The 15,525-nt window shown below is 40.6% G+C and overlaps 1 protein-coding gene across 34 annotated transcripts in view; it reads left to right on the plus strand.

Annotated features, from left to right (window-relative positions):
* The window catches only part of VPS13B (vacuolar protein sorting 13 homolog B), an 857,597-nt gene that overhangs the window by 807,604 nt on the left and 34,468 nt on the right, over window positions 1–15,525 (plus strand). For all 34 annotated transcript variants that reach the window (XR_012416558.1, XM_073999176.1, XM_073999180.1 and 31 more), the window contains 3 exons: window positions 5,068–5,351; window positions 7,877–8,004; window positions 8,223–8,422. Coding sequence is in view for 33 of the 34 variants with exons in the window: in XM_073999176.1 (XP_073855277.1) it covers window positions 5,068–5,351; window positions 7,877–8,004; window positions 8,223–8,422 (612 nt within the window). In the remaining variant the exon portion in view is untranslated. The remainder of the gene's footprint in view (window positions 1–5,067; window positions 5,352–7,876; window positions 8,005–8,222; window positions 8,423–15,525) is intronic.

Here is a 15,525-nt window from a genome sequence, read left to right on the forward strand (position 1 = left end):
TCTTCCTGGTTTAGTCTTAGGAGAGTGTATGTGCCCATGCATTCATCCATTTCTTCTAGATTTTCTAGTTTATTTGCATTGAGGTGTTTATAGTATTCTCTGATGGTAGTTTGTATTTCCGTGGGATCAGTGGTGATCTCCCCTTTATCGTTTTTTATTTTGTCTATTTGATTCTTCTCTCTTTTCTTTATTAGTCTGGCTAGCAGTCTTATCTATTTTGTTGATCTTTAAAAAAAAAACAGCTCCTGGTTTCATTGATTTTTTTTTAAGGGTTTTTTGTGTCTTTATCACCTTCAGTTCTACTCTGATCTTAGTTATTTCTTGTCTTCTGGTAGCTTTTGAATTTGTTTGCTCTTGCTTCTCTAGTTCTATTAACTGTGATGTTAGGGTGTCGATTTTAGATCTTTCTCATTTTCTGATGTGGGAATTTAGTGCTATAAATTTCCCTCTTAACAGTGTTTTAGCTGTGTCCCCAAGATTCTGGTACATTGTGTCTTTGTTCTCACTGGTTTCAAAGAACTCATTTATTTCTGCCTTAATTTCATTAGTTACCCAGTAGTCATTCAGGAGCAGGTCCTTCAATTTCCATGTAGTTGTGTGGATTTTAGTGAGTTTCTTAATGCTGAGTTCTAATTTGATTGCACTGTGGTCTGAGAGACTGTTTGTTATGATTTCTGTTCCTTTGCATTTGTTGAGTGTTTCCCTTCCAATTATGTGGTCAATTTTAAAATAAGTGCTAGGTGGTGCTGAGAATAATGTATATTTTGTTGATTTGAGGTAGAGAGTGCTATAGATGTCTATTAGGTCTACTTGGTCCAGAGCCGAGTTCAAGTCCTGAATGTCCTTGTCAATTTTCTGTCTCATTAATCTGTCTAATATTGACAGTGGGTGTTAAAGTCTCCCACTATTATTATGTGGGAGTCTAAGTCTCTTTGTAGGTCTCTAAGAAGTTGGTTTATGAATCTGGGTGCTCTTGTATTGGGTGCATATATATTTAGGATAGTTAGCTCTACCTACATTGATCCCTTTACCATTATGTAATGCCCTTGTCTTTTTCGATCTTTGTTGGTTTAAAGTCTATTTTATCAGAGAGTAGGATTACAACCCCTGCTTTTTTTTTTTTTTTTTTTTTTCTTTCCATTTGCTTGGTAAATATTCCTCCATCCCTTTATTTTGAGCCTATGTGTGTCTTTGCACATGAGATGGGTCTCCTGAATACAGCACACTAATGGGTCTTGACTCTTTATCCAATTTGACTATTTATCCAATTCATTCTCTGTGCCTTTTAATTGGGGCATTTAGCCCATTTACATTTAAAGTTAATATTGTTATGTGTGAATTTGATCCTGTCGTTATGATGCTAGCTGTTTATTTTGCCCATTAGTTGGTGCAGTTTTTTCATAGTGTTGATGGTCTTTACATTTCGGTTTGTTTTTGCAGTGACTTGTACTGGTTTTTCCTTTCCATATTTAGTGCTTCCTTCAGGAGCTCTTGTAAGGCAGGCCTGGTAGTGACAAAATCCCTCAGCATTTGCTCATCTGTAAAGGATTTTATTTCTCCGTCACTTATGAAGCTTAGTTTGGCTGGATATAAAATTCTGGATTGAAACATTTTCTTTGAGAATGTTGAATACTGGCCCCCACTCTCTTCTGGTTTGTAAGGTTTCTGTAGAGAGATCTGCTGTTAGTCTGATGGGCTTCCCTTTGTGGGTAACCTCATCTTTCCGTCTGGCTGCCCTTAACATTTTTTCCTTCATTTCAACCTTGGTGAATCTGACAATAATGTGTCTTGGGGTTGCTCTTCTTGAGCAGTATCTTTGTGGTGTTCTCTGTATTTCCTGAATTTGAATGTCGGCCTGTCTTGCTGGGTTGGGGAAGTTCTCCTGGATAATATCCTGAAGTGTGTTTTCCAACTTGGTTCCTTTCTCCCACGTCACTTTCAGGTACACCAATCAAATGTAGGTTTGGTCTTTTCACATAGTCCCATATTTCTTGGAGACTTTGTTTGTTCCTTTCATTCTTTTTTCTCTAATCTTGTCTTCATGCTTTATTTCATTAAGTTGATCTTCAATCTCTGATATCCTTTCTTCCACCTGATCAATTCGGTTGTTGATACTTGTGTATGCTTCTCAAAGTTCTCGTGCTGTGTTTTTCAGCTTCATCGGGTCATTTATGTTCTTCTCTAAATTGGTTATTCTAGTTAGCAATTCGTCTAACCTTTCATCAAGGTTCTTAACTTCCTTGCATTGGGTTAGAGCATGATCCTTTAGCTCGGAGGAGTTTGTTATTACCCACCTTCTGCAGCCTACTTCTGTCACTTTGTCAAACTCATTCTCCATCCAGTTTTGTTCCCATGCTGGTGAGGAGTTGTGATCCTTTGGAGGAGAAGAGGTATTCTGGTTTTTGGAATTTTCAGCCTTTTTGTGCTGGTTTTTCCTCATCTTCATGGATTTATCTACCTTTGGTCTTTGATGCTGGTGACTTTCAGATGGAGTTTTTGCGTGGTTGTCCTTTTTGTTGATGTTGATGCTATTGCTTTCTGTTTGTTGGTTTTCCTTCTAATAATCAGGCCCCTCTTCTGCAGTTCTGCTAGAGTTTGCTGGGGGTCCACCTCAGACCCTGTTTGCCTGGGTATCACCAGCAGAGGCTGCAGAACAGCAAAGATTTCTGCCTGTTCCTTCCTCTGGAAGCTTTATCCCAGAGGGGCACCCACCAGATGCCAGTTGGAGCTCTCCTGTATGAGGTGTCTGTTGACCCCTGCTGGGAGGTGTCTCTGCATCAGGAGGCTCAGGGGTCAGGGACCCACTTGAGGAGGCAGTCTGTCCCTTAACAGAGCTTGATCACTGTGCTGGGAGATTCATTGCTCTCTTCAGAGCTGGCAGGCAGTAATGTTTAAGTCTGCTGAAGCTGCGCCCACATCCGCCCCTTCCCCCAGGTGCTCTGTTCCAGGGAGATGGGAGTTTGATCTATAAGCCCCTGACTAGGGCTGCTGCCTTTCTTTCAGAGATGCCCTGCCCAGTGAGGAGGAATCTAGAGAGGCAGTCTGGCCACAGTGGCTTTGCGGGGCTGTGGTGGGCTCTTCCCAGTCCGAACTTCCTGGAGGCTTTGTTTACACTGTGAGGGGAAACTGCCTACTCAATCCTCAGTAATGGTGGATTCCCCTCCCCCGACCAAGCTCGAGCATCCCAGGTCGACTCCAGACTGCTGTGCTGGCAGTGAGAATTTCAGGCCAGCGGATCTCAGCCTGCTGGGCTCCGTGGAGGTGGGATCCGCTAAGTAAGACCACTTGGCTCCATGGCTTCAGCCCCCTTTCCAGGGGAGTGAATGATTCTGTCTCACTGGCGTTCCAGGCGCCACTGGTGTACAAAATGAAACTCCTGCAGCTAGCTCAGTATCTGCCCAAACGGCTGCCCAGTTTTGTGCTTGAAACCCAAGGCCCTTGTGGTATAGGCACCGGAGGGAATCTCCTGGTCTGTGGGTTGCAAAGACCCTGGGAAAAGCATAGTATCTGGGCTAGATAGCACCGTCCCTCACGGCACAGTCCCTTATGGCTTCCCTTGGCGAGGGGAGGGAGTTCCCTGATCCCTTGTGCTTCCCAGGTGAGGCGACTCCCCAACCTGCTTCTGCTCACCCTCCTTGGGCTGTACCCACTGTCTAACCAGTCCCAGTGAGATGAGCCACATACCTAAGTTGGAAATGCAGAAACCACCCACCTTCTGTGTTGATCTCGCTGGGAGCTGCAGACCGGAGCTGTTCCTATTCAGCCAACTTGCCCAGGAATCAGTTTTTTGTTTGTTTGTTTGTTTGTTTTTGAGATGGAGTCTCACCCTGCCACCCAGGCTGGAGTATAATGGCACGATCTCAGCTCACTTCAACCTCTGCCTCCTGGGTTCAAGCAATTCTCCTGCCTCATCCTCATGAGTAGCTGGGATTACAGGTGTCCACCACCACTCCCTCTAATTTTTGTATTTTTAGTAGAAATGGGGTTTCACCATGTTGGCCAGGCTGGTCTCAAACTCCCGACCTCATGATCCACCTGCCTCAGCCTCCCAAATTGCTAGGATTACAGACATAAGCCACTGGCACCCAGCCGTAAGGAGAGGTTTTAAGAGAACTTAAAAACAGAAAATGTTAAGTGGTATGTTATTGTTTTATGCTATTGAAACTGTCTTATAGGAAAGTATTATCTTTCTTTACCTTTGTCTGCCCTTTTACCTCCTACTTTCAGCTCCTAAAAATTATATTAAATTAATCAAATAGGATAAAAGTCTTATACTTTTAAGCTTATAATGCATTGTGCTAAAGTCAGCCCTCTGTCTCCGTAGGTTCCATAGCTATGGATTCCACGAAACATGGACCAAAAATATTCAGGAAGAAATAAACTAACAATACTACTATTTTAAAATACACATTTTAAAATACAATATAACAATTGTTTACATAGCATTTATATGTTATCAAGTATTACAAGTAATACAGAGATTACTTAAATTATACTGAAGGATGGCACGGTTATGTACAAGTACTACGCCATTTTGTATAACGGACTTGAGCATCCATGGTGTTCTCACTGCTTCTAATTTTTTCATTAGGACATTCTCATGGAAACAGGATTCATAATATTCCCATGTCCCCAACCCAGCCTTTTTCTGAAAATACATAGTTATAGATGGTGTCTTAGAAGATGTGCTTTACGGGGCCGGGCGTGGTGGCTCACACCTATAATCCCAGCACTTTGGGAGGCTGACGTGGGTGGATCACTTGAGGTCAGGAGTTTGAGACCCGCCTGGCCAACATAGTGAAACCCCATCTCTACTAAAAATACAAAAATTAGCCGGGCGTGGTGGCGTGTGCCTGTCGTCCCTGCTACTTGGGAGACTGAGGCATGAGAATTGCTTGAACCCGGGAGGCAGAGGCTGCAGTGAGCCGAGATGGTGCCACTGTACTCCAGCCTGCGTGATGGAGTGAGACTGTCTCAAAAAAAAGAAAAGAAAAGAAGATATGCTTTAAAAAGTCTAATTCTGCTGTATTACTGTAGCTAATGTGCTCTCTGCATTTTTTTTTTTAGTATTTTCATGTTCCAGACAGTGCTACTTTTAGCATTTGCCCAGGTGGAGAGCAGCCTGCTATGAAATCCAGCTCCCTTCCTTGCTGGGACTTGATGCCTGCCATTAGTCAGTCAGTGCTGGATGCATCCCTGCTTCAGAAACAGATCATGCTGGGCTTTTCTCCTGCCCCAGGTGCTGACAGCTCACAGTGCTGGAGCCTGCCAGCTATAGTTAGACCAGAGTTTCCCAGACAGAGTGTGGCAGTACCCCTTGGGAATTTCCGGGAAAATGGATTCTGTACCAGGTATTTTATGTTTGTATAAATGTCTTTCTTCTTTGCTTGTCAGTCTAGCTGTTCATCTAGATGCCAAGAGAGAGAGAATGGTTGTAGTGCTCCCCATATGTAATACTAGGCTTTATTTTTAATGACTTCTAGACATTGTATACAGTGAGTCAAGTGTTGTGATCACATATGGCTTGTCCCAGCATACTACTTAAGAGATTTTTCCCCTTATGGAGCTTACGCTGGGGGGAAATGATGGTACTTGTACCACAGAATGTCATTATATGAAAAGATCATATGTATGATCATACAAATAGCATCGTATGAAAAGATCATATCATAATGAAAAAATTACCTGTTGTGAGTTCTTAGCCTCCATAAAATTATAGGAAATAAGGGTTAAAATAGGAGCAAGTCAAGTTGGAAAACCTTTTTCTTTTCCCATATTATACTTTACTTCAAAATGGAATTTTTCTCAAAAAGTCATTAAGAGAGATAACTTAGATAAACACAAGTCACAGAAGACTCTGTTCTGTGGTTGTTCCTGCACACAAGTTGCTCCAATGACCGATTACCAGTTATGCAAATAACCACAGAATCAAGCCAGAGATGTATAATGGTTTGTTCATACTGGACTTCTATTATGTGGTTGTTTTGCATGTAAAATATCCCTTCTGCAGCTCTCAAGAATAACTTATTTATAGTATATATAACAGCTGCAAAAGAAAACATATTGTGCCCTTATGAGAAGTACCTTATTTTCATGATTATGAATTTATAGGCTTTGAGATTTCAGCAATGCTAACTCTTTTGATATAACATTTTAAAAGACAAGAGAGATTTATAATAGTAATATTTTAAATAAGTTATTCATAATGGCAAGGTTCTGTTCTTCACACATCCCTCCTTCTTTCACAGTATTCACAAAATCCTTGATTTTACAAACATTTGTCATCTTACACTGTAGAGGAGTGGTTATCCTTACATTCTGGTTGGAGATGTTAAGCATAGTGAGTTTAAGGGTGTTTTTGAAAGTTATATGAACTTATGTCTATAAACAAAACATTTTTTAAAAAACAAAATTTGAAACTAAACTTAATTTGGAAATTAAGCTTAAAATTCAGATAATTACAGTATAATTTAATCTTATCTATAAATACTAAGCTAGATATTGGACAGAAAGTACCATACTTGAGTCCTGGCCCCAGCCTTCTTGGCTATCAAAAAGAAATTATCTGAGGTTGGCTCGCGTAGCTCTTTTAAAATTAGGCTGGGAAAGGAACTTTGCTGTTTATCCAAGAACTGTACTCTGAAAATGAATTTATTTCGTGCTGTCCCATCTCCTCATCTATTTCCTTCCCTCAATTCAACCAATAGCACACATTAGATGGTGGTATTAATGTGCTTTTACCAAATGCTAACGGACCATTCACTTTGACATTTCACACAAATACAATCTTTGGGAAGTACTCACACTGGCAAATAAGACGGATGGCAAATGGAAGCTTTTTAGAGCATTATTGACCCCTTTTAGTCAGCTGAGGGCCACATTTGGCAAATTATCTGATTTCTTTGATTAATTTTGACAATCATTCCATGTAATTTAGGCTTCACAGTAATTTTTTTTTCCTGCTTCAATGAAATATTCTTTGTGGTAGTCTGTAATCTAAATAGGAAAATTTCTCTCTCTTCATCACAGAAGGCAACCTGTACTCACACAGTTGGTTTTCTAACTCCAAATAATACAGCTTTGCTCCTGCTAATCAAAATGTACATTTTTTAAGGTGTGATGGGAATATGGAAATTGACAGCAAACATTATCAGCCTGCCTACCTTTAGAAAAAAGAGCAAGCACCCAAATTCTCTAGTAGTCCTTTGAAAAGCAGGTCAGCTTTTTTTTTTTTTTTTTTTTTTGATACAGGGTCTTGCTCTGTTGCCCAGGCTCGAGTGCAGTGGCACAATCATGGCTCACTGCATCCTCAACCTCCCAGGCTTAAGCCAACCTCCCAGGCTCCAGCCATCCTCCTCCCACCTCAGCCTTCCAAGTAGCTGGGTGTGCACCACCACACCTGGCTAATTTTTGTATTTTGCTGTAGAGATGGGGTTTTGCCCTTTTGCTGAAGCTGGTCTTGAACTCCTGGGCTCAGGCAATCCTCCTGCCTTGGCTCCCAAAGTGCTGGGATTATAGGCGTGAGCCACCATGCACAGACTACCAAGCACTTTTAAGGAAGAAGAAGGTACCCTGCCTGGCTAAGGAGTTTAACACACATATGCATTGGGGGGAAAAAGAACAACAGGAAATATTAGCACAAGGTTAGCTATAGTTCTCTCTGGATGATAGAATTATTGTTTGCTTTTAAGTATTTTTTCACATTTTATGAATATTATAAATATGTTACTATTGTCAGAAAAGAAAGCTCCCCTGAGTTATAAAAGAGATATTTTCAAGTTCTGAATGTTGCAAATCTAAATAAACATGTTCCAGGAGAGAAAGCATTCATTTTTTTTCCTAAACATATCTGTCATTTGACTTGATTCTGTTCTAGGGCTATAGTGCTGACATATCAAGAACACCTTGGAGTGACTTACTTAACCCTCTCAGAAGACCCTAGTCCTCGAGTAATTATCCACAACAGATGTCCAGTAACAGTGCTTATAAAGGAAAACATTAAAGGTATGTTTTATAATGTCAAATTTAGATAATACTAAATGTGTATTTTTTTTCTGGGGTTTTTTGGTTTAGTAGTTACCTGTGATCCTGTGAAAAAAAATATTTAAATAGATGTATTAATCATCTCTTTTTGAGAAGTTTCTTTTGCCACATTATGTTTACTGTCCCCCAAGTCTCTGTCTTTAAGGGCTAATTCTGATATGCCTTTTTTAAAATTTCAGATATTCCGAAGTTTGAGGTTTATTGCAAAAAAATTCCCTCCGAGTGCTCAATTCATCATGAACTGTATCATCAGATTTCCAGTTATCCGGACTGCAAGACCAAAGACTTACTTCCGAGCCTCCTTTTGAGAGTTGAACTGCTAGATGAAGTAACAACTGAGTGGAGTGATGCCATCGACATCAACAGTCAGGGAACACAGGTCAGTGAGCCGTGTGTTCCTGCCAAGACCCAAAGAAAAATGTCCTTTTCTGAGGTTTTGTTGGTTGCCTACTTTTAAACGTAATTTTCTAGATGCTGAACATCTTTTCTTTGTGTGAAAGAGCATGTGAATCCATTTTTACATCCTCATTAAGTTATAAATTCTCAAACTCAAGCATGTATCTGCAAAGTAGACTATAAAACCATTGACTAGAGAGGAGCACTTAGTAAAAGCAGGCCCATCTTGGATCTAATCCAAGGTCGAAATGGAAATCAAATTGTTAGGCTTATTTAGATAGAACATAGTTCAGCTGTACAGATTTTTGCATAGTCATGATACAAATCCTCTTTTGTGTATTACTAGGATAAATATGTGTATTTTAAAATTACTAATTTTTATTACATAAAACCCCACAAATGGAAGTTTTATTACATAAAACCCCACAAATAGAAGTAGGTTTAAAAACCTGAGCAGATAAAATGTCTTAATTGTTTCTGTCTTCATCTGGATGTTAGTGATACTAATTTTGTTGAAAATAGCATAAGAACTTAGCATTTCCTTTCTTCTGGACTTAAAATTTACTGTTTGTTAGTGTGTAATTTAGTGGCATTAAATATACTTACAGTGTTGTATAACCATCACCACTATTTCTGAAACTTCTTTATCATTTCAAACAGAAACTCTGTACCCACTAAGCAGTAATTCCCATTCTCCCCTCCTCCAACCCCTAGTAGCTCTCTTCTTCTTTGTCTCTGTCTCCATGAATTTGCCTGCTCTAAGCATCTCAGATAAGTAGAATCATAAAATATGTATCCTTTTGTGTCTGGCTTATTTCACCTAGCATAATGTTCTCAAGGTTCGTTCATGTTTTAGCATGGATCAGAACTTCATTTGTTTTTATGAGTGAATAATATTGTGCCATACTTTTTTGAAAAGTTCGTTCACATTTATTAGTTCATTTGGTCTTCGCAACAAGCTTCTGAGGTAGGCTACTGTAATGGTGACAAACCACATATTAAAGTTATAAATGCATTTGCAGTAATAATAATGGTTATCATTGAATAATCACTTACTCCATACGAGGCATTGTTCTAAGCACTTTACGTTCATTCTCATCTAACCGTGACAACAGCCATACAAGTTAGGGACTATCATCTCCACGGAGGGAGAAGTAGAAACTAAGACCTCCAGAAGTACCTAGGTCTAATTTGCATGTAGTGGAAGCAAAAGGCCTGGAATTTTATCCAGATTCACCGGACAGCAAAGCCAGTGCTCTGAGCACAATGCATGCTGTTTCCTTACATGAAACTCCTTGCCCCCCCTCTTTCCCAGTCCTCCTGGCACATTCTTTCTCATCTCAAGATTTCATTAAAGCCCCTGTGAAGTGTATTTGTGAAGTGTGGAATGACTGATCTGCTAAGGGGGAGAAGGAAAAAGGGAGGGGTCTGGGAAGAGCAGTAGCTGTGGAAACTGGTGAAGGACCTGGCTGGAGACAGAGGAAGGGATGGCTGAGTGGCCTGGAGGGCCACACTCACCCTGGAGACCTGCATTTGTAGTGGCCACAAACTACTCAGGGGCATGCTTTCTGTCAGCTGTGCTCAGGGGCTGAACAGTGAAAACCCACGGGATCTATGCAGCCTCAGAAGATGCTCCCAGTCTCATTAATTTACAAAATAAATATTGCAAGCTTCTCAGGGGTCCCTGAACTCCCCTGTCTGGGTTTAAAGATTTTTGAAATCCTGCTTATATTTGACTTAGGAATTCTTTACGATAGACATTCTTCCTGTCAAACCTTATTTTGGGGATTCCCATTCACTCTAAATTTCCTCAAAACTTTGTAGTCAGGGATACTTCAAAGCTAAGAGGAGGTGCTCTTTCCAACACCCTTATCATTGTGGTCTGAGGACCCAGCAATCTCATGTTCCCATTAATCTTTTAGAAGCTGTGTGCCATATGTCCTGCAGACCATGGTTTACTTCCTACTCTGGAGGAAGATTTGTTTCAGACCCTCACTGACATCTCCTCAGTAATATCCCAGGGCATATAAATCACTGGGGAGCAAAGGGAGCTGTGTCCTCTGATGAAAGGAAGGAGCAGTCCTTCTGGAGGAGGGAGTTTGTCTTCCAGGAACCTTCCTCAGCCCTTGGTCTGTGTATTTCAAAGCTGACCTAACAAGCAAAATCAAAACACCATAAAATGCCCATTATGCTGCAAGGAAGAAAACTCCTTTAACTTTTTTCAGTCAAGCCCTCTGCTTCCGTTGTGTAGATAAGATAGTCTCATGTTGTAGAATTTTGAAATGGATTGCATGAGGAAATAAGCACAGAGGAGTTGTATAATCTCACAGAGTATTCTTTGGACCAAGAGTTATTGAGAAGACCTGCTCACATGTAGGCTGCAGAATACTGATTGTAAAGTTGCTGCGTGCTTTTGGGGGTTGGATCCTTGGCTCACACCTGGTCAGAAGACATCTCATGGTTATTCAACCAGAGACCTGAAGGTGGCACCTGGTGCTCATACGCATGATTTGATAGTTGGTGGTAGGCTGACTTTAGGACAAAAACAGTCTTTAGGTGCTCAATAAATAAAGTCATAAAAGTAAGTTTACACCGATAATTTTAAGTCATAATTTTGATCCTACCAGGAAAATAGTTCAGACTCCTATCATAGTGTATAGGATTTTAATTTCTGATACTCAGAAACTATTTTTGTCAGAATTAGGCAATGTTATTTTGAAAAAGTCAAAACAAGGAACAAAGAAAACATAGTAGTTACCACTTAACTACCAACAACATTGAGAAACCTGCTTCATTCATTCAGTCAACAAATACTGAGTTCCTAATGTATGCCAGACATTATAACTTGGTACTAGCACCATGTAAAATATACTGAACAAAAATGGAGCACAGCCCCTGCCCTCAAGTTTACATGTGGAGGAGATAGATAATAAATAATCTCATGGGTAGTTGTATTATAAGCACTACGAGGAGCTATGCAGGAAAGGTACAGTTGTGCTATGTGGGTGTACAGCAGACAAGTTTGAGAGGTCAAGGAGGGTGTCTCTGATGGAGAGACCTTGCCTCTGTGTCTTCAAGGTGAACAGGCTCTCCCTAGACAAGAGAGTAGGGAATCTTTCTAGGTAGAAAGAGCAATATGTTTGAAGCTTCAGTGTTCAGAGGGCACGTGGTCCTTTTAGGGAACTAAATGCCAGTGTGGCTGTAGCACCAGATGACAGAGGGTAGGAGAGGGAGCTGGTGAGGCAATGAGAGACCAAACCTGGCAAGGCCCCGTGGGTCCTATCAGGGATTTTGGTTTTTATCTTATGAGTCATGGGAAGTCATTGCATTATGAAAAGTACTTGCTGAGCCATTGAACTGCAAAGAGTGAGTAGTTTGAACCCCAGAAAGTGAATTTAAATGATCCCTTTGCAGGTAAATTCCCTTCTGAAAAGATCCATTAAATTCTCATGATCTTTGACTCTTAACAGACATTCATAGTCGGGTCATTGTCACTGCTGTTTCTTCGCAAATGGATTGTTTTGTGGGGAGGAGAGAATGATAGTCCTTCATGTTTCTACAGCTCTGTGCCATTTACCAAGTGTTTCACAGGCACAGTCTCCATTCTTTTATTCATTTGTTCAAAGTTTTGCTGAGGACCTATCAGGTGCCAAGCCCTTTGCCCTAAATAAGGCATAATTCCTGCCTTCAAGGACTTCAGTAACCAATAAATGCAGTAAAGGGAAGATAAAACCTTTGATCACTGCAAAAATTCTAAGATAGGGTGATAATTTTTATGTTTATTTACTGATGAGAGATTTGAGGCTTAAAGAGGAATCAGCTAGGTGACTTACAACTAAGCAGGAGCAAGCTGGAGCCTAAATCTGCTCCCATGTGGTCCAGTCCTATTTTTCCTACACCAGGCTCAGGCCACTTGTCTGTCCTCTGAAGTCTTGCCCTGGCTACAAATACTAGCTGCCTGAAAGTTCATCAAAGCACAGGATAGAAGAGATTTTCTAATCTCCCCATTTACCTAATGCAAGAATCCCTTCTATGACATCTCACCCCAGAAGGCTCCCAGTGTAATAGTCATAACTTATCCAGTGGTGGCTATGAGAAATTTTCTCTTGTATCAATCTGAAAACTATTACTCTGTAGCATCCGTTCATTCATCTTTGTTTTGCCGTCTGGGACATCACAGACTCTTTATTTCCCCTCAAATACAGCAACGCTACAATTATTTGAAGGCAGCTCCAACATCTTTCCTAAGTGTTCCCTTATCCAGGCCAAACATTTCTGGTTCCTTGAATCATTCCTTCAGTAAATGCAATTTCCACACCCATCACCACAGTTACCCTATGTGAACACTCTAGGTGTTATGTTCCCTTTTAAATATCTGGCAGCCGGAATTACACACAGTATTCCAAATGTGGTCTAACCAGCTATTACCTCCCTATGCTTCCATTAATAAAGTAAAAGATTGAGTTAGCTTTTTATTAATGAGTTCAGACTGTTTGTTATACTGAACTTGTGGTCAACCACATCCCCCAGGTCTTTATCATATGACTTGCAATACAGTTGACTTTTTGAACCCAAAGACAGGACTTTACATTTATCCCAAGTAAATTAAGTCTTGTTGATATTGGCCTAGTCCGGCTTGTTGAAATCACTTTTTAAAAAATTGTGATGCTGTCATCTAACATATTAAGTATCCCTGGTAGCTTTATGTCATCCATAGATGTGGTGAGCGTGCATTCTACATGTTCGTCCAGGTCATTAATAAATATGTTGAACAGGACAAGTTCATGGTCGACATACTGCAGTGAATCACTAGACACTCCCCGAATGCATGGGGTCATTCAGCCAGACTCTACTCTCATCTAGTCCATGTTTCTTAAGTAAGAAAATGCATTTAAAATCACTTTTAAACTATACTGTATAAGATATTATCTACAAGAATATCAGAACATACTTTGTTAAATGCCTTGACGAACCAGGACTCAAATGTGTAATCTCTCCATTTGGTGCAGATCACACAGAGGTAACCTTGAACACTGAAGCTTAAAGCAGCAGGTAGTAATTTTCAGAGTTATCTCTACCCTCCATTAAGGAATTTTTATAAAGAAAAAAAGTCAATGCAGGTGAATGTCTGATTTATAAAATGTGTAATGCAGGTATTTTGACTTCTTGCTTATTTTGCTCACCTTCCCAGTACTCCAGGGCACAGTCGAACAGCTACCAGCAAGTTGGCACTGACTTCTGAATGTCTGCTAGGTGCCCTGGTCTAGAGTCTTCTATGTGTTTACAGTTTGTTCTGGATGAGTCACAACTGTTTCCAAAGATACTCAGGAGTAGTGATTTCCCTAAGATGTTTTTCAAAAAGTATACAGTGGGAAAAAGTTACATCCAGAATACCTACTGTTTTCTTTTCATCTCTATCTGATCCTTCCTACCTTGATCAACTTAGAAATTCATCTTCCTTTCTTCTCTTGGATATCTAATTCACCTCATACCTTTAGCTACTGCCTATCACCAGTCACTCCCAGAAATTGATTTCCGGCCCCCACATTACTCCCAGTATGCAAATCTGTGTTTTTGCCTTCCCACTAGACATCTCAGCCTGAAAATCCTACAAGCATCTGAAATCAACACATCAGAAACCAAGATGATCATTTTTCTTACCCCAAGCCAGCTTCTTCTGGAGTCTCTGCATCAGTTAATGTCATCCCTGTTTTCCCAGTACAAAAACCATAAATACAGTGGATTCAGATAATATTGAATGCCTGTTTTATCTCAAGGTCTCTACAGGTATAGTCATTTGTCCCTGTCACATCCTTTAAAAGTAGATGCTACCCAAAGCTCTGAGAGGTGAACTTGCTCAGGATAAATGGTCCTGGGATTCAAACCCAGGACTGTGTGGTTTCCCAGCCTGCCTTCTGCCTACTGCTTCCCAGTGTCTTCCTTTCTTTCTGATCCTCCACACATCCAGTAGGCCACCAGCTTCTGTCAGAAATACCTCAGAAACGTCTCTGGAATATGCCCCTTCCCTCTGTGACCAGGGTCGTCTCTGGAATCTGCCCCTTCCCTCTGTGACCAGGGTCTGCTTCAGGCCTTTGGTTCATCATCTCTCTCCCAGCTTTTAGCAATAGTACCTTAACAGGTCTCTCCATTGTCAGCCTCTCCACTCTCAAGTCTCTCTCTATAACCACCCCACAAATGATTCCTAAAACACAGACTCCAGCCCAGAGAAGAGAACCCAGTCCACTAGGTTGCTTAAAACAGACCTCCACCTGAGACCAAGCAGGCCCTGTTTCACTCCTGTTCCCCCTCTACAGGCCAGGGTTCAATCGCTTCTTCCCACCTTTCAAAGTCTAAGTCTATAATTCTTCCATAGCATGGTTTCCTACTTAAGATACTCTTTTACAAACTACTTATATAGAGATATCAGTAGTACATTTTAAATTTATTCCTTCCGAAAATGGGGGATGAAATTTTTTGTGAGAAATGACTTTTAACCGAAAGTCAGCTGCACAAATAAAATGCCTAAGTAGCATGTTTTCAGATCAGTTTAGACATATCAACTTGCAGCAAAAGATGAGTGTGATACTATCTTCAACTTAAATGTTCAAAAGTAGGGGGCCAGGTGCAGTGGCTCATGCCTATAATCCCAACACTTCAGGAGACCGAGGCGGGAGGATCACTTGGGCCCAGGAGTTTGAGACCAGCCTGGGCAACATAGCGAGAACCCCTGTCTCTACAGAAAAATTTTTTTTAAAAAATCACCAAGCATGGTGGTGCGCACCTCTATTCCCAACTACTCAGGATGGGAGGATCACTTGAGCCCAGGAGCTGGAGGCTGCAGTGAGCTGTGATCACACCACAGCATTCCAGCCTGGTTGACAGAGTGAAACCTGTCTCTGTTTTTAAAAAAAACACAACAAATATTTTGTCACCTTGTAATTAATTTACTTAGTAAAATTGTTATAATTGTAAAAAATATTTGTTACATATAATCATTCAAATAAAGATAACTGAGTAGATAGAAAAGCGCAAGTTATATTAAAATGCTTCTTGTTTGTAATTGTCATAGAAGATATTGTACTAAGT

This window comes from Macaca fascicularis, chromosome 8 (genome assembly GCF_037993035.2).
Source record: "Macaca fascicularis isolate 582-1 chromosome 8, T2T-MFA8v1.1".
In the NCBI taxonomy this organism is placed as follows: Eukaryota; Metazoa; Chordata; class Mammalia; order Primates; family Cercopithecidae; genus Macaca; species Macaca fascicularis.